The sequence below is a fragment of the Acanthopagrus latus genome, chromosome 7, assembly GCF_904848185.1.
Source record: "Acanthopagrus latus isolate v.2019 chromosome 7, fAcaLat1.1, whole genome shotgun sequence".
In the NCBI taxonomy this organism is placed as follows: Eukaryota; Metazoa; Chordata; class Actinopteri; order Spariformes; family Sparidae; genus Acanthopagrus; species Acanthopagrus latus.
The window spans coordinates 7,307,854-7,327,869 of record NC_051045.1 but is presented as its reverse complement, the minus strand read 5'-3'; the positions used below and the strand labels follow the sequence as shown (position 1 = coordinate 7,327,869).

Here is a 20,016-nt window from a genome sequence, read left to right as displayed (position 1 = left end):
GAGAAAGAGGGTGAATAGAGGTGCTGCAGCAGTGGACAGTTTATAGAAAGATAATGTGTTTTATGAGCATTAAAGCGTGTAAACATAATAACCCAAAATAAGAGCGTGAACCAGAAAATAAGCATAGTATGGCACCTTTAAATCTGAAGTCTTGTGTGAGCGGGACCATGGTGAGCTCATTGTTCATGTGTTCCATTAAGGCTTTTGTTTGCCAAACCATGTTAGTTGTAAAAGTTCGGGTTCTGGCTCACTTTGGTGCAGATTTGAGCAAAAACACAAAATAACGTAGCAATGCATCCCTGAAGTCTCAGATGTTCATTCCAAGGTGTTAAGCTATTAAAAAGGTGATGGAAGACCTTTACAGTTTACGATATGAACGCTGTTGTGTAGAGGGTGATTAAAGGTTAATTAACCAGAATTAAATTAGTGTTTTGGGGTGAGGAACGTTTGTCCTGGGTCCAAAAACACACACACACAAAAAAAAACCACACAAAGCCAACAAAAACCCCAGAAAAGCATCTCTCCTAAATGCACCCTGAAAACAAACAGGAAAGTTTGTGACGTACTCAAGCGTTCAGCGGCTTTGAATTATTTGACTCTGACCGCAGCATGCAGATGAGAGGCAGCGGGCAGTGTAGATTTGTCCCCTTGATGTGACACGGCTATTACAAAATGGACAGTTTATACCGGCTTTTAAAAGCTTAATAGGACGGAGGCTCAAGGGGATTATCTAGCAGCTGCTGGAGGCCACAGAGGAAAGGCAGAAATTAACTTCTGCATGTGAGAGAACTGCACCAATCAGCTGCGCAGCAAACTCCCAATTACATCAACCGCACTCACACCTCGTTCATTTTCACCTCGCCTGCTGCAGCGGAGGAATTAAAGCTAATTCCATGGAGTCATTTGTTTAATTTAAATCCAGCTCCTCACTGATGCACTCTTTGACTGTCTGTTGTTGGGTCTAGTCAGCAGGCGTGTGATTCTTTCCTGCATAAAAATGTATTGAAATTTGATGTAAAAGTTGCTATTTAAACAAAAATGAGGGCAGAATATTTAGTTATATTACATTATGTGGTTACTGATCATTGTATTATCAGATATAGCTGCTGTTTGTATGGTGCATATTCGATTTTGTTGGAGAGCAGTAGCATCTGCTGGAGTTTCTTTTCAAAGTACTTTTAGTTTTATTAGTGTGACTCGAGGGTCTGATGGTCACTTGGTTGTTCCAGAACTCTGGTCCCGACTGAAATGTCTTAAGAACTATTGTTGGATGGGTTGCTGTGACATTTTTGAACAGATGTCTTCACGCAACAATCTCAACTTAACGTTACCTTCAGTTGTGTCACACAATCTCCATCAGCAGAGTTTTGAAAGCAAATGAGCAAACTCAGGTAGCTGCCATCTCCTGTTTAATTTACTGCTGCTTCAACTTCTTCTTTGAATTAAATTCTGCTGGGCCAAACCATCTGCTAAACTTTATTAGCATAGCTTTCATGCTGATGTTTGGCCACATAAAATGTTTGCTATGTTTGCTTCCGTAGTTTCACTTACATACGTATGTAAAAAGTGCGAGAGAGGCTGGTGGTACAGTAGTGTCGTTAGTTTCAGAGGTTAATGGTCATATACAAAAGTGTTGGACAAATAAAAAAAATAATAATAATCTCTTGATAGATCCTAGATGAAAAGTTAATTGCAGTAAAATTGTTACATGCCCAGAGACAACAGATGTAAATCAGCAGTGTTCTACATCTGGTGTACTAAAATGTTCTGTGCGCTGTCCCCCCTAAACCACATGAACATCTGCAAGAATTGTGTTGCAAACCATCCAAAAGTTGGTGAGACATTTCAGTCGGCCACGCCACCTACAGAGCCACACTGCTAACATGGCTAAATATTGTGTAATCTGCCTGTAGTTTTTTTTTTCTTTTTTTTTTTTAATTGGAAAAATGTAATCCCAACCAATTTCTCCATTAAAAAAAAAACCTATGACCTGAGTTTTCAAAATGGTCGCCGTTGCCCTGCTCATAAACTTAAACTGTGGATGACATAAAAAGAATTATTCCTGTTCTTAGGAGATCAATGTGAGGTAACATCCAGGTAAAAGTAAGACAACTTGGATGCACAGACTCAAGGGAATCGTTGCGGGCAGAGGGCCAGTACGAAAACTGTCTCCATGCCTCTTTCGTCTGACAAGATACTTCTTATAGACTGATGACTGCTATTAACAGACTTATAGGTATAAACGTCTGCCATCTGAGCGGACACGTATTCTGTAAAAATGTGTTGGGGTGATCCCCAGTCCCGACCTGCTGCTTTTAATTTGGAGTAATGTTCTGCCTGTCACACAGATGTACAGTACAGTATCTTCTCCTGGCTCACTCTAAAAGCAGAAGATTATTACGCACTGCCACATCAGAATCTGGAGGTTCTTTAATATGTGACTGGAGCATGAAGTCTGAATAAAACTTGCTGTGTTTAGTATTGATTTGCAAAAGTAGGCGTGCCAATATGCCAAAATAACCCACAGATTCCACCAAAGTTTCAGAGATTCATAGATTCAAATTGTCATATGCACAGTAAAGATAGAAACTGTCAATTATGCAATAAAATTCTTCCTTTGCTGTCCACAGAATGCCAAGAGTGTGATAACGAAATAGATATGTCAGAAATATACAATATACAGAGTAAAGCACTTTTACACACAGCACGTGATGAACAAGAAAAAGCAGCAACAGTAATAATAATAATAATAGTAATAATAATAATAATAATAATAATAATAATAATAATAATAATAATAATACAGTGCAAATCTGAAAACCAGGCCTGTTTCTGATGCGTTACAGCAGTTATACGGTTGCTGGAGCTTATTGCATCCATGGCACGTTTTCAGCAGCATTCCAGAAGCGGCTGTATCTTCTGCTACATGGAGGATAAGCACCAAATACCTGCGCCAGACAGGTCGTCAGACAGCGAAGCAGCATTGTGCATCTGGTCAATTTCACAAAATGAAACACCCTGTTCAGACTCAGGATCTACACCACGACAAAATCTACAACATTAACAATAAACACGCTTGAAGCAGGCAAAGAATGAAACAACTGAACTACATAGCTGCCTCTACCAATGCACAAAAACAAGGAAGATATTACAAATTAAACACAATCTGAACTCTGTTACAGAAGAATCAAGGGGTCAACAAAATACTGTGGTGGAAATTTCTGTCAATAAAAGAGTAAAGTCAGATCTGTCTTTTCGGTAAGTTTAATCCAACCATCTGCAGATGGACTCACCACACAGTCAAATTCATGAGCTGAGTGAATGAGCCCCGAGTAAAGTTCACAATTTATACAAAGATATCAACAAGGTCTGGGGAAGAGACAAGCACTCTCAGTGCCAGCAGTGATTAAGCTACACACACACACACGTACATACAGCTATCCCAATCAGACTCTCATCGACACAAGACATAAAGTTAAAACTTCATGACACATGACCTGGGACTGTGTGAAGCATAAAATTATCAGACATAAAACATGAGACAAGACGGCGACTTTCTATCTGAGTTTTGGCTGGTTCGTGACTCTATTACAATCATATAGGGCAGAGGTTAGGTGTTCATACATTTGATTCAACAAAATAGTTCAAAATTCATCAACCCATAATGAAAAGGAATTTTTCCATCACAATACCATCTTAAGTAAGTAAGTTAATGTTCATTTTGGTGCAGGGGCGATGATACAATAAAATAGTTATTGACTTTTTATGATTGTTTTTAAAGCTTGGAAAAACATCACGATGGCTCAGTCATTAGTGAAATTTGTAATTTAAATGTTTTGGTTTCTCGTTGGTTTGTTTTGTGTCTTTGTAAGCCTGTTTTTTGTTTTTTTTTTCCCACATAATTCGTGCGGGACATATTTAGTGTCACATTAATTTCAAATTTCTCCCACACAGAATTATTTATGACTCATTCGATCCCTGATGGTTTCTTGTGAAGCAGACAACAAGCATATTGACCAATATATCATCACATACAGCCCTCTTTCTCTTCTTGAGGGATGAATGGATGTTTGCCGTTCAAGACACAATCTTCATCCAACATTTAATGCTCAGCAGAGGACAACTTTCTTTTAGCACGAATTCACCCTGATTTCCAGACACGCACAACACATGTCAGCATAAAATCCTACTACGGCGAGCAGTTGAGTTGCACTTGATTTATATCTGCTGTCACAGTAAATGTTCTGCTATTCCCAAAAATTGGCATGATACAAACTTTTGCAGGCCTACAAGTAATTTCTAACACGTTTTGTTTGGTTAGGAAAGACATGTTAAATCAATGGACTGCAAATTGCCATACGTTATTATCTCTCAGCTGTTCGTTAAGCTACATCGTCTGTAACATTTGTAATAAGTCCCGATGCTTAAGTGATGGCTAAAGAAGACTTCCACACAAGTGCCAAGGCATATGCACAAAAAAAAAAAACCTCAACCGTCTCCATCATCTTGTCAACAGCTCTTGACATGCTGCTTTGGAAAGGGAAACCAAAAGGAGGTGAAAAATTGTGGTAATTAGAAGCAGAAACAACATCTCCATGTGAATCTTCTGCAGCCTCTGTTGCTGCCTCTGAAATCAGTTTACACTTCTGCCTCTCCAACAAATATGAATATGTTGGCCAAAGAGAATCGCAATAAAAATAACTAACTCAGCAGCTAATGAGACCACCCAGCAAATGTGTTAGTTTACATGCTCGGAGGCCAGGAGAAGCTTGGGTGTGCTGAGAGGATGACAGGCGCATGTACATTCAGTTTGCACAGGCATATACTGTAAATACAGGAGATGAAGAGTTGCATTTGGCTCGACTGAATGAAAGCAATAGTATATATCTAACTTTGTCGTGTGGGGAGGGCAGGTAGAGGCCCTTGCCCAGCTGTGGAATGGAGGAGAGAGAGGGGCACCAAGCCAGACCTTCTGGAGGAATAAACACCTTGAGTCACACTGGTTCTGATCTGTTTTTGAGCTGTTTACCGACAAGAGGAGGAGCTCAGAGATTTTGTTTAAACTTTGTGGATTGAAATGTGAATTTGGAATGGAGACCATTAACATCCTGGAGTTTCAACCACTTCCCAGGCAATGGGTCCAGAACAAAAAAAAAAAAAAATAGCTTTTATGAATAACTAATAAATAAAACATGTTAGCTATTGAGCTTAGAAAAGCTTGTAGGCAGATTTTGGTGCCTTCAGAAAGAGGCAGGCTAACTGTTTCCTGCTGCTTCCAGTCTTTAAGCTAAACTGTGTGTAGGATTTAATGGCATCTAGCGGTAAGATTGCAGACAACCAACTGAACACCCCTCTCCTCCTCCTTCCCTTAGGTGGCACTCTCTAGAGCAAGTGTTCGTTCGTCCAGGGCTACTGCAGAAAGAGTGGGGCCATGGTGGTGTCTATTAAAGACACCACCATGCCCCCCTGCAGTAAAGAAAACACCATGATTCTGACTTTTTAATCAAATAGATAATTATGACATTTCTGATCCCGGTCTTCCTAAATCCTTTCTTCAGCTTTCTCAAATCGAAAACAAAACCATTCCTTAGTTTCTGAACTGTAGAGTCCTCACATCTCAATTAAAATTCAGACACTTCATCAGGGTTATACAACAGCATATGTCGAATTTTCAAGTCAAGGAGGACACAATACTTAAATTACACATGTGTATTTGACTTACGTGACAATTGGTCCAAACATTTTTTTGTTGTAACAAAATGTGTTTTCCCCACTTGACTTGATAATTTGAGATAATTATAATCATGATTTTGGAGCATCTTCAATGAGAATCTTACTGAAGAAGGACAATGTCCTTTTCTAAAGCTTTGATTTCAGAAACAGGATGTTTGCACGTCCATCCACCGCCCACTTTTCATGGTGGTAGAATGTCATGCCAATGGCAGCTGAATAAAAACATTGTTGGTTTGGAGCCATTGGAACAAACGACCAAAGCTGATTTTCTGGTGAGGACAGTTTTTTTTTTTCTTTTCAAGAAAACACACCAGTGAAGACGGAAAGTTTTTTTTTTTCTGGGTTTTTCAATTACAATTCCTGGACTGAGCAAAAAACAGCAATTCAACACGAAGTGCTTTCTCAGCCCTCAGAATTCTTTCCAGTCGTGCATGGAGTTATTTACCGAATGTGAGCAAAAAATAAGAGTTTAACCAGCAAAACATTGGAGAGCGTGGAGAAAATCATAATTATTATTTAAGCACGACTGCAGAGCGACTCGTTGTGCAGGGTGTAATTCCATTATGGGCCCCAGGGATCCTACTAGTACCAAAAACCCCCCAAAACATTGAACAGTGAACCATGTTGTGGTTTAAACAACATTAGACAAGCTGTCAGCGACTCTCACACCCTCTGACTCCTAGTGCTGCAAATTCTGGTCATGAATAGATTCTTTAGTTTATTAAACATTTTAAAAAGGATACAACATTTCCATATCCAGCTGTGCATCGTGGTTTTTATTGGTTTCTAGAGTTTGTGCACAAGTAGTGGAAATATATCCAGCAGCTGGTTGGCATGTGTGAGGTTGTGGAAACTGCCAACTGCATGTTCACTGTAAGAAAGGAATGCATCTCACCGGCTCACTTATGTACTTTTATCAGTTTTTAAAAAAAAAATTTTTATATATATATAAAACTAATAGTCCTGTGGCACAGAGGATCAGGCTTTAGCTACATAGTACATCGTAAGAAGGATCAATTGATCACCCTTTTATAGGATTTGTTGACAATAAGGAAAATATACAACATATGCAGACTGCACCATTAAGTACCAAATAAACCTCCACTGACAAACAGTCTAGTCTAAGTCTCCTCCTTAAACTTGATCAGGCTATGAGAGGAAAATGGTGAGGAAGGAAGGATTAGACCGTATTATATTTAATAATCTGTGATCTAAGACGACTGGGTGGAAGAGAGATGATGTAGCTCAGTGGGAGGATTAGACGACAAGCTGCGTCACTGTTCCCACTTCTCTTTCTCCGGTTCAATCGCTCCGCTCCCGGAGCTCAAAGTGTCGGCCTCTGTCGTGTGATCGTGGTTTTAGTGAAGTCATCAGAGCCTCAGTGAGTCATGTCACTGTGAAGTGCCCGAGAGAGTAGGTGTCACATGGAGAGAGCACAAGAGAGGCGTTCTGACTCTGTGTCTTAATTAGAGCTGAGCGTTCGCGCTGCAGCAGTGGAGGCAGAGGTGGAAACTACACTGTACTAAAGATTAAGAACCTCAAAGTGTACAATACTCAAGTGAAGGCAATTTCATGCTACTTTATTACTTCTGCTCCACCTCAGCTCAGAGGATGATATTAAAGTTTTTACCCTCAGACAAATTAATTGTGATGTATTAAAATAGCTTAAGACCCTGGGGATCGAACCAGTGACCTAAGATGCAACACCTGAGCCAAAGTCACCGAGAGGGTTTAGACGGTTGTATGTAGACCCCAAGATGAAAATCGAATCTAAAATTTCATCTTGTTTTTGTTTCGTTTGCAAATTTGTGTATCACCATGGGCACGCATAGGTTTTATAGGTAGAAAGACAGGCGTAGGACCATGATGCACCTGGGCAGGCCTGTGTGTGTTTTTTTTTTTACCAGAGCAGGCGAGACATGCAGGTTACCTTTGTTCTTTGTTCACTTGCTCGCATTTTTTGGGAAAGTAAACGATGAAAATGTTGCAGCAGTGGCTCTTTCATGTTGACGTTTTACTTCACTAAAATTCACGATGACATACATTGACATACATTAAGGTTACAGCATGCAGTGTCAACAGCGCAGCGGTGTTACATCATCTACAACAGGCTATGAAGAACACACGATACATACATGAGGCTCGTTGGATTGGATCGATTCATATAAATGTGTACAAGATGTCAGTGACCTTTCCAATCAAACCTCGACAATCTGACCTTCTGACTCTCTACGGATTAAAGTCAGTTCCTGTCACTCTTCATTCCGCTCAGTAATTGAAGCGAGGGGACAAAAAGTCAGAGGATTACTGACAATCACTCACATGACTTATCTTCCTGTTTACACTGTTCAAAACCCCCCGACTTCCCCGATAACACGCTTCCATCACAATCTGGAGATAAACGGTGAGTTGGTCATGTCGAACCTGTATCAGTATTGTTGGATACTGTTGGTACCCACACATTTTTAGCTTGGGGCTACTTTTAAAATGACCAGGTCAAAATGATCTACCTACATAAAAAAACAAAAACAAAAAAAAAACTAAACATCTATTTTTTTAATACATTTACTGAGTATACTTTATATAACACAATGCATAACTGATATTGAAAGAGTAATGTAACCCTTACTATTGCACATAAAAACTGACATCAGTAATGCACATAGGTGACAAACAGCCATCAATACTGCACACAGTTTACGCTGTGGCACAGTTTAAAATGTCCTCTCCCTGCTTGCATTCTTTCATGGGCAGTAATGTTAATAGCTCCACTTCTTCCGTCATATCTGTGAACACCGTCCGAATAAAAATGCACAACTGGACTGTATCGCTGGTGTCTGTAGACTCGTCTAATTGCAGTGAGAAACACTCGCAGTCTGCAAAGTCTCTCTGAAGCTGCTGTGTCAAATCATCGGCCATTACTCCACAGTGCAAGTGTAACTGTACTTCTTGAAAGCTGAAGAGCTTTGATTGATGATAATATTTGTAGTTTGTTTTCAATATCCCGAAACAAGGATTCAGCTGCCTCAACGAAGGCCTTTTTTGTTATCTCTCCATTCCACTCCTTGCTGTTGTCCGATTAACTGTGATTTCAATTCCCTCACCTTTCTCTTTCTCAGCTCGCTTTTCATAGGGAAGTCAGTGTCGTACTGTTTATGAACAGTTTGAAAGTGCCTCTCAACATTCCTCTTCGGAATGGTGCAATGTAACGCGATCGATGTATCGGGCACCTCTGCTGTAGACAAATGTTCTGTGTGTCTCCTGTTGCGACCTGTCCTGTTTAAGCTGAGGACACATCAGTGAAATTGCAAGGAAGCTGCAACACTAAAATCCTATATGTGGCATTAAGAGAGCAGCTTTACATTATGCAATGAAATAATACCTGATGCACATTTGCTCTTTTTTACTATAAGCCGTAGAAAGGAAACATTGGCGCAACACAAATGAGCTTTTAACTTACTGTATTTTCTGCAGTTTCTCACAGTACAATCATAGCAACAATGCTACTGCTTCTGCCATTTGGATTAAACTAATATTAAGAACATTTAGTACTGGGCGATGTTGTGTCCTAATTCAGCCTTCAGCCTGGCAAAGACAATGAATCACATCTGCATGAGGAGGAGGAGGTTTTACCAGTGCATCATTCAGTCACCTATGCTAATGTGTCAGATGACCCCTCTCTCTCAGTGAAATTGCAATGGTGGACGCTCTGCATTAACGTATGGGCAATCAGGCAAATTGATTCAGATTCACACACACCAGTGGAAGAGCTAACGACATCTGGCAAGTAGATTAAGTCCATATCAGCGGGCTGTGGTTGTGCAGGAGGTGCAGACATATGACACTAACAGAGGAGTAGTTTGACATTTATTTTGGGAAGTATCTGACTGATTTTTGAAAAGGGGCTAAGGCCTTTACAGACTGGAGGGCCTATTTTTGTTAATTGACAGGTCACTATTTTTTTAGTCACAAGAACTTTTCACAGAGACCATGATTACATTTTTCTGAGCTAGCTATGACAGACCTGTTGAGTGTTATGTTTCAAAATTCAAAAGACGTTATGATAAAGGTGATTTGGCATGAGTAACCTGGATTGCTCTCTGCACAGACAGGCTGCTATATATGTAGGATTTACCGATGAGGGCAACTGATGCTGGGCTCTCTTCAAATCCTCCACACTACTTTGACTAAAACAGTCATTTTAGCGCTCAGAACATGGGTCTATCACTGCCTCGATCGGTAAGTTTGTTTGTAGTTTTGGTGCTTTAACGATTTGACACATCAGCTGAAATGACCAGGCTGAATGTGACCTGTCAGCAAGCCAGCCGGTCAGAGCTGAGACCCAGTAAATCTGATTCTCATTCCGAAATGTTGAAAGAATCCTATTTTAAAGAAAAACTGCGCTAAAGTTGATTTTATGCTTCCTCAACCAAAAGTTCTGCATTTGTTCTGCTCATTGTTACTCAACACAGAGACTGGAAGTGGTTACCCTCTGTCAGAGATGTAAAAAAAATATTATCAAACTTCCCATCTTGCAAAGATGAGAAACAGCAGACAGCATCTTTCCCCAAATGTTGAAATATTCTGTTAAGTAGAATAAATTGATTTGTTCTGGGTGTGCTTTGTTCTGTCATCTGATAATCATTCTTCTGAGAGAAGGATTGAATTGAAAAGCAATTTGGTTAAAGCAACACTGTGACAAGTGATTCATTCCAGTAATGTACACTGAGTGATAACAGCAACCAGTATCCTGTAGGGCAGATATTGTCCAATGCCGGAGTCCGGTAACGTCAGCAAGAGAAATCCCAGGAGTTACGAGATAATTAACAGGATATGAAAGCAGGAAACTGCATGAAACGTTTGTCAAATTTTATTACTGTGACTTGCTGGACTCTGCCACCTCTTCAGGCCGGTTTAAATAAAGCAGTGTCGGTCAGTCCACCCTGTTGGACCAGACTGAAACATCTCAACAGTGATTAGAGGCACTGATACAAGTTGTGAAATCTTGACATTCATGGTCCACAGGACAGGTGGTGATCAACTGACTTTTTTTCCCAGCACCACCACATTTTGTCTAGTGTGTGAGGGACATTTGTTGAGGCTTGTTGGAGGTAAAATCCCGTAAGAGGAGCGAGAGGCAAAGCCACAATATTCACATCTAGCACGGAGGGCTCAAGGTTAATAATGACAAGATGAACCAAGACTTTTTCTTCAGAAGCTATTTCTGGTTAAACAAAAAGGATTTTACTTTCTTCAAAAACGGTTCATCTCTGGAAGGATTCTTTCCATATTTTTTTTTTCAGAAACTTGAAATAATAATGTCGAGCCTGGCAGTGGCAAAAACAAGCAGTTTTTTAGCGGACATATTTTAACAATCAAGGTTCCCTAGAAGGATAGCAGCCTCTGCTGCTGGCTGAGGCGATCCACTAGACCAAACTCCAAAACTGTCTCTACCCATTAGTCAGTCATACACCAAACTATGTGCATATAATGTAACATGCTGTCACCGCAAGTTGCTCAGGAAATTGACTTACCAAAAATCAAAGCTTGGCATTTAACTACATTCTTGTATTTTGTCCATCTTCATGTTCTTGTTGCAAATGACTGACAGCCTGCTTGCTGTTTGGTTAACGTGCCATCCACATTTAACATGCTTCCTCAACCATGACAACAGCATCATGTAACTCAAGATGAGAACAGGTCACTGCATCCTTTGTCAGCAGTGAAAACATCTGCAAACAGTGCGTTTTGCACTATGGTCGTCACAATCTCGGCTTTTCTGACCCTTATCAGGATGGGAGGGCGGATCTTGGTGGATATCCTATTTGGTTCTGAGTGAGAACCCACAGACACGCTGCGCTATCCACATGTCTATCAAAGCAGCATCGCCCAAATAATACTCTGCTTGTTGTTACTGTAAATGACACCATCACCTACAAAATGAACATCATGCTGTATTGATGGTGACCTGAAACTAGAGACTGAGACCACAGCTTGATCAGGAAGCTGTTTACGGAGGCTTTGAATCAAACGACAAGTAGGATAATTTTCTCATAAGCTTACATGAAATGAGACTTCTTTTTTGCAACCAGTGCAGTTGCAGCCCCCTGAGCCCATTTGCATTGGCTTTCACTCTTTCCATATTTTATACAGTCAATAAAGAACAAACACATGTTCAGCTCGAAGAGAACAGTGTGAAATGTGATCCCACTTAGGTGGGAGGATGTCAGTTACTCGTTAAGAACATGTTTGTGCCCTTTATGCTCCTACATAACGATGACTAAAACAAGTAGCACATTTCTGCTCATGCATGTTTGAATGCATTTTCTGTATCACAGACAAAAAGCATGTTCCATCCATGTAGAGTGTTGTGAGTGCAGTCACACTATACACTGATTGTGTGTGTGTTTGTGTGTGCACACACACCTCCAACCGAGGTTTAATCTCTCTTAGTCTAAACAGCCCTAAGAGGACAATTCCAGACCATCTGCCCCCCCGAGCTCTTATTGACCGATAAAACGACAAGGACATTGAGACGGATAGCAACATCTGCATCGTCTGTCATTAATGTGTCAACAGACTGTTAAGACAAACAGGAGTCCTGCCAAACATCTAAATTACACATTTGACATTAAAAAACAAACAATCACCAGACTTTTTCTTTTGACAATTTGACAGAAAGGATTGCATTGCATTTTGTTTAAATCATTAATTTATAATTTATAGATGAAGTTTTTAATACATCAGTCTGAGTTTGGTTTTTTTAAATATTTTTTGAAGGAGACATATTATGCTTATTTTCAGGTTCGTAATATTTTTGGGGGTTGCTGCTTAAAAAGGTTTAGATGCTTCAGTGCTCAAAAAGGCATCAGTTTCCTCTCTGTCTGACACTCTGTTTCAGCTCCTAAGGTGTCATTAAGGTCCGCCTCCTGAACACCCAGTCTGCTCTGATTGGTCAGCTTACACACGCCTGAGCCAACATCGCTCACCATGTCTCCAGACGGCCCTGTCCTGTTTCCATTCTCCAGTTACCTTCACTTCTACAGTGAATTTGAGCAAATGTGTGACATGATGATTGTTTCAGGAGCTGTGTTTCCTGGTGGAGAGAAGAGCTCCTGTTGACTTTTGGCTTTTAAACTATCGAGATGTTCTGAATGCACAAGAACTGATGTAAAAATGTGCAAAAAGCAAATAATCACAATAGCTCTCCCTTAATATTACATATCATCCATATCTGTTTGCACTCATTTTCTGCATGTAGATTTGTTTTTCATCTTTCAACTCCAGTATTATAATACAGTAAAACCCTCACTGCTGACCTAGCATTACTAACATATGGTGTCATGTCATGCTTTTACACAAATGCTGCCAAAAATTCGACATTGACATACCCTTTGTTTATCTCCTGCACCAGCTGCTCCAGAGTAAACAAGCTGTATTTTTTTGGTTACAGCTCCATCGTAACCCCTGTGACCCTACAACACTGTGGACATGAAGCGAAAGGAAACAGCTTTACCCTTATTTAGGACTTTACTATACTGTCTGTTTGACAGCTCAGTGATTCAATAAGGATGTATCACTCTATCCTGATTGAGCTCATACTGAGGTTTCGCAGATAATAAAAATGGACACAGCCAGTGGCTAAATTTTGGCTAAAGCTAGTAAAAGTGCTAAGATAACATCAAACAAGACCATGAACAGTTATCTCCAACAACTTCTCCAACCAGCTAATTCATTACACAGAGATGTCAATGAAAAACAGTAATATTTATTTTGCTATTTTTATTTTAGTAAAAGATTGTAATACTATTTCCACCACTGTGCTCTGTTGCACAACACTGCTAACGTCAGCCTCAAAGTTCTCCGGGATGTTGACACAGTCTCAACAACAACTGAACCTCGTGAGTCTCGTAAAGGTCCAAAATATTACAGGATAATCATTTAAGATTGTACTGCAAGTTACTCACCAGTTCTAAAAGGCTTCACTATGTGTTGTACAAAATGAAAAATGATAATGAGTCCTTAACGGGAACTCAACGATGTGTAGAGCAACATTTTAAAGTTATGTATGAATCGTTAGACAGCGCTGAAGGGGGTGTAGGATGTATGGAACTGATTAGGTAAGTAATTTAGGATTGTAAAAAAAAAAAAAAAATAAATAAAAAAAATCTAATCTTACAGAAAACTAATTAACTTAAATGTTTTGAGGCGCAAACCTGCACCAGGATTGAACCATCTATGACAAATTCCTCTTTTCACCTCACAATCACTCCTGTTGAGGTTATTGATCACAACTCATCAATTTTTATAGCCGGGGGCAAGAGTCCAGCAGCCTGCAGGGAACTCATAAATCTTCATCTTAGCCTCTCTGTTAAAACAGGCAGGAATATAATAAGATGGTGAGATGGTATCAAAGCTATCCTAGCTTTAATACACTCTTGTTCCATATGATCTGTTCTTGTCACGGTCACTTGCACCGCGAATGCCACCTCATTTTCACCCATGTGGTGTAGCTCAAATTGTGACCTTTAAAAAGCGAAAGGTCATTGTCCCTCTGCTGTGCAGTCTAATACACACAAGGAGTTGAAATTCCTGGTGTATAACTACAGTTTTTTTTTGTTGTTTTTGCCTCATGAACATGTACATGTGACTTATGTCTTAAAGTGAATCTAAATTTCTCTTTTACTTTCAGGTTTGTTCAGTTCTCAGCTGTGCTAGCCGTATGGCTGTCAGTCATATACATTACATGTATATTATCTAATTCATTCAAGGAGACAGTGATGAAGTTATGGGTGAGAAGGCTGCCGAACAGGTGACTGCAGTTTAAGACTGTGTTTCAACATTTGTAAGTGTGACACCACTGGGTATTTTAAAGAGACACTAACCTAGTTTGTGCCGACATACAGGTTTTTGGACGACTCCAGCTATGTCTGTGGTGACCAATACAAGTTAACCAGAGCATACACACAATCTTGTCACAAGTCAAAATAAAGAAAACTGAGCCTGGAAATGTAAAGGTGCAACATAAAGTCATGTTTTAACATAACTGGGGTTGCAGAAAAGTTACTGAACTCTGAAAGGAGGAGAGTGACTGAAAACTCAGTTTTACACCCAGTTTCATGCCTGAATACTTGTAAACAACAGGCTTTGAGAAGAATGACAAGTTGCTAATACACATTTGCTTTGCATGTGTGGATTCCCAAACAGATCCCATTCTGTGTCATGCGAGGGAAAAAATCTGCAAAAGACCCACAGTGAGTGAAAACCAGTAGAGATCTCTCTAAGACTGCAGGTGAGCTCGCTATGTAATGTTAAAATGATCTCTCTCTCACTCTCTCTTACAGCTACACACATAAAACAACAGGCAAAGAGGCAAATATCTAATGATATTCAAAGGACGAGCATTTCTACAGTACTTATCCAGTCTACAGATCGCTCAAAACGCTTTACAACACTTGTCACATTCACCCATATGCTATAACAATAGCGTGCAGACATGCTCATCAGGAGCAATGTGAGGATTCAATATCTTGCTCAAGGATGATTTGTAGCCAGGGAACTGAACCAGTGACTTTCAGATTACTGGATGACAAGTTATAATCTAAGTTGAGTCGGTAAACATTAGCACAAACAGGCTGGAATTTTGATTTCGAGCTCATTTCATGTTTTTCTACAGGAAAAAGTAAAGGACTCCTTAATCCCTCTTTACAGATGGCTGGAAATCCTTTGAGTGCATGTGCTCAAACCCAGACTTGTGCTGCAACTAACAATTACATTCATTATAAAGTCTATAAAATTGTCATTCATGATTTCTCAGAGCGCACTCCGATGCATCCAATTTGCTCATTTTGTGTGAACAACACTCAAAAACCTAAAAGATTTTTCAAAAGAAACGTTACATTTTAGAAGCTGAAACACAAAAGATACTTTTGCTTGAATTGCTGAAAAGATGAATAACAATATTACGAAACATATGAAAAGGTGTCATCCAAGATGAGTTTAAGCCACACTCAGTGCTGCACACATGCACCCTTATGAAAGGCAGAAATTGCCCCTGGCGAGATATTTTTGATTGGGAGAGACATGAGTGGGTAGCTGGCTTCCCCAGACACACTGCAGGGGCTGCACTCAGTCCACTAAAACCTTGTTGTGGAGTTCTTGAACTATTAAACACGGAAGTTTCAATCCGCAGGCACAGGATGAACCCCTGGTGGACCACATCTGAAAAATATCTACTGATGTCAGATGCATTTATCCAGCGACTAGAACACCAAAACAGCGGTGAACCAGCAGGACAGGGAGAAGACGGAGTCTGAACCTGGTCGAGCAGATGGAGTGTGCTGTATGAAACCTGAGAGGTGCCAAGAAAGGATGCTGTGAAGGGGATGGACCCTTGACTGGAACACCTGTTGTTTCCGTTCACTAACCAGGTGGAATATTGATAATTGTGTCCAATGAACCCTATAAGTACAACTCAGACATACATCTGAAAGAATGTGCATGTGCCCTCTGTCCTCCCTCGTCTCTCGACTCGCAGAAAGGCAGATGCAAGGACTAACACTTATCTCCGCATCCCTGGAATGACATAATCTCCTTGCCCTAACTTTCCCCTAACTCGCACGTGTGCACTCACACATTCGGCGCCCTCACTCACACACATACACAAATTCAGGCACCCGCATCCACACACTCCCACACGCACTCCCCTCTCGTCGATCTGTGGCAGGTTTCGTCACTCACCCTGGCTGTTGGGTCCCCCCTCTCCCTCCTCGCAGTCCGTCATGTCGCTCAGCGTCCTCTCTCTTCCTCAGGTTTTGCGCACTGATGCTGTTGCTTAGGAAAAATGGCAGCTTAGGACATGCACTTCTGCACGTGCTACCTCTGTCCTGCTGCCTCTGGTAACTCAGTTTAATAAACAAAAATCAGTAGAGATAGGAAAGCAATTTCTTATCCTCCTTTTTTTTTTTTTTTACTTGTCTTGTCTGTTGCCTGATTCCCAGTGTCTCTCTGCAGGAGGAGGATGGAGAGACTGAGAGCGGCTGCAGGGGAGAGTTGATGATGGTGCTCGGTGTCACTCACATGCACGCTCTCGGTCCCCGTGTGCCACTCGCCCCCCCGGTCAGTTTAAGCCTGATGACTACATTCATCATGTATTCAGAAGGTATTATCCCTCCCTCCCTCCCTCCCTCTCTCTCTCTGTCCCTCACGCACGTTCATCATCATCATCCATCTCATCATGAGAGAGGGACGGATGGAGAGGGATTGAGAGACAGAGGGGATGCATGTCAGATGACAAAGTACTGCCTCCTGAGATTAAGAATCTCCTTTGATGTTCTTTTCAAATGCAAGAAAAGGTTCCATTTCAGTTCTGTGTATTCAGCCCTCTTTTGTTATCCCCCCCCCACACCATGATTCTCTCTTTTATATTTCCTGCGTGGCCATGGCCCATTATATGAAGATGGGCTGCAGGCTACACTTGTATAACTCTGAAGTTAAAATGCAAACACACACACACACACACACACACACACACACACACACACACACACACACACACACACACACACACAGCCAGACTGGTTGAACTGCCCTAGTGTTAGCGTTAGTTTGTTGTCTTGGATAAAAGCGTGTTGAAGACTTTTATTCTGAATTATATATATTTTTTGTTTGCTTTTTACTCTTCATCTTTATCTATAAGACATAACTGAAAAAGGAAGGTCAAGCCCTTGGCCACTCTGATTGGATTCATAGGCAGTGATGGGAAACCATTTTATCATTTCATTATTGACCTCTTTGATTTAAGTGCTGGATTTTACCATGCTGATTGGTTTAAACTTGTAGTCAATATTTCTGGAAAAGCCCTGAAATCCTTCCATTCCTATTTAACAATGAGACAGTTTTTATTATGCGTAAGTATTGGTGGGTGAATATCAAATACCATCATATTTCATATGGTGTTCCACAGGGTTTAATACTCGGACAACTCAATTTTTTCACTATACTTCCAGAAAGTCAAATCATACAACAAGACAATGTAATTTTATTCACAGCTGTGCATGTCATTAACACCTGATGATGTCAGTAGTATAAATCATTTGACAGATCCGTTAATCCGGTTTCTTTCATACTTTTACAACTGCCCACCTGTTTAAAACGTAAAAGAAACCGGATGTTGTTTAAATGCGATTGGATGCGGATGGATCTCCTGCTGATATTCATAGTGCAAGAGAGGGAAAGCATTATTTTGCAAACCTAACAAAACACACATGAGTACAGTCCTGACTGGCGAAGACACCATGGTAACAGACGTCATATTGAAAACGTTTTATATGAAAGGCAGAGCAATGTTATTGTGTCTTACCCCTGCAGCCATGTTAATTCTGACCCATAATGCTACTGACCCATGACATCATCGCAACATTCCCCACAGTCCCCTCAACTAAACTCTTGTCCCGGTACACTCTGCATCGAAATAAAGCCGTATGTACATTTCACTAAATTTCAGACATGTTTTAAACAATAAATTCTATTTATACAAATTGTAATCATTTTTTAATGGCCTTTATGGATTTCAATAAATTGTAGTTACTGCACTGGGGCTCACCTGAAGGACCCTGAGCTCAAGTTATAGGTGTGGAGAGGCGGTCGATGAATAAAAATAACAGGTTGTGATGAACATGGATGTGGAATAGCAGGTTGATGAGCTGCAAAGGAGACAGAGATAGGGGGAAGTTTAAAGTGAAGTGAGGCGAGACTAGAAGACGACAGATGATATGACCGAGCCACGTACAGCGGGCTGTTAATGAATAAAACACTGTGGGATTACACGTTCTTTTATGATGTGTGTATCATCCCATACTGAAGTTTAGAGAGCTTCTCTAATCCACACCACCTGCCTAGTGATAGCCTAAAGATAGCCTGGCCAAAAACACAACTGGCACAACGAATGACAGGCGGGGGTAGGGGGGTGGGGGTGGGGGTGAAAGAAAAGCTCTTTCAAACCATTAGTATTTGTATGCTTGACATTATGTCACAGTGAACTGTGTACCCATCTCTGGTTAGATGATCTCTGAGTTTTGGCAGATGTTCAGAGGGACTTTATCCCTCACTGGCTGGCACCAGCTACAGACTGCATCATGTTCACGCATGTCCCGCTGCAGAGCTGATATTTCAAAACACCACGCATTCTTCTAGCCTTACTGTAATTACTACAAGACACACGAGAAAGCCATGATATTAATAACCAAGGGGGGGAAGACAAAGGGACACTGACGATTGGAGAACTGGGCTGGAACTGGTTGGTTGATGGAGTCGGTCACAAAGGAGCAATTTAATGTGATAACGGGGCATTTAAGACCATAACCAAAGGATGTTACACGACCAAGAGGACATTTAACAGAAGAAACACAAAGAAGACTGTCAGCTTGACAGGCAAAAGACTTTTCTCAGAGTGAACAGCCCTCAGTGGCCATCAAAGTCTAAATACCACTTCACCACATTTCACTGCTACTTGTTTGGAAATCTTCTTGGAAAACCTTTTTTAAAAAAACCAAAAAAAAACCTTTTTTCCGCTTAAAACCACGATCCGCCTGCAACCACATTAACTGGGCCTGTAACATTCATTTCTCAGTGTTAACATGGTGTTGCATGCAAACTATTCCATAAAAAAGTGAAGGTGATGGAAACAGTGAGGGTGAAGTTGTCAGTGTGTCCCAAACATATGAAACTGCCTGTAATGCCCTGCGATAAAGCACACATCCAGGCTGCAAATAAAAGGAAACAGTGGTTGGCTTCCATCACTTACACCTTGCTTGAGGTCACGTGGTTCATGGAGGTCACGCTTTATATGCAATGTGTGTTTCCAACTGTCATATTTTGTTTTATATACACACCAAATGTTCCACCTCAGGAAAGAGTTAAAACTTTAAAGACTGCGTTAGGTTGTTTACGCATTGATACTCTGGTAAAAGTAGAAGCACTGATTCAACTTCTTCACTCGAGTAAAAGTAAGAGAAAGTACAAAGTCTTATCACTTGGAGCCAACAACTTCACAGTTCACTTAAATAAGGTCACTTGGATCTTGGATCTCAGAATCTGCTCATCGACAGAGTTGCCTGGTTCAGTTGCATCCATGTCGTGGCCTCTTTCACTATTTTCTCCTCATATTTCGTTACTTCCCACCTCTGACAATTCTCCTACATACCTAAATCGCTGCTTCGGGGTAAATTATAATAGATCGTAGCATCGTTACATATAAAAATTATGTCGCCCCTATTCAAAGTT

At 40.6% G+C, this 20,016-nt stretch overlaps 1 protein-coding gene across 3 annotated transcripts in view; it reads right to left on the bottom strand.

Annotated features, from left to right (window-relative positions):
• slc12a5b (solute carrier family 12 member 5b) overlaps positions 1-17,028 on the bottom strand; it is a 43,075-nt gene extending 26,047 nt beyond the window's left edge. For all 3 annotated transcript variants that reach the window (XM_037105493.1, XM_037105491.1, XM_037105492.1), the window contains exon 1: positions 16,474-17,028. In XM_037105493.1, the coding sequence (XP_036961388.1) occupies positions 16,474-16,516 (43 nt within the window). In that variant the 5' untranslated portion in view covers positions 16,517-17,028. The remainder of the gene's footprint in view (positions 1-16,473) is intronic.
• Positions 17,029-20,016: the final 2,988 nt, after the last annotated feature.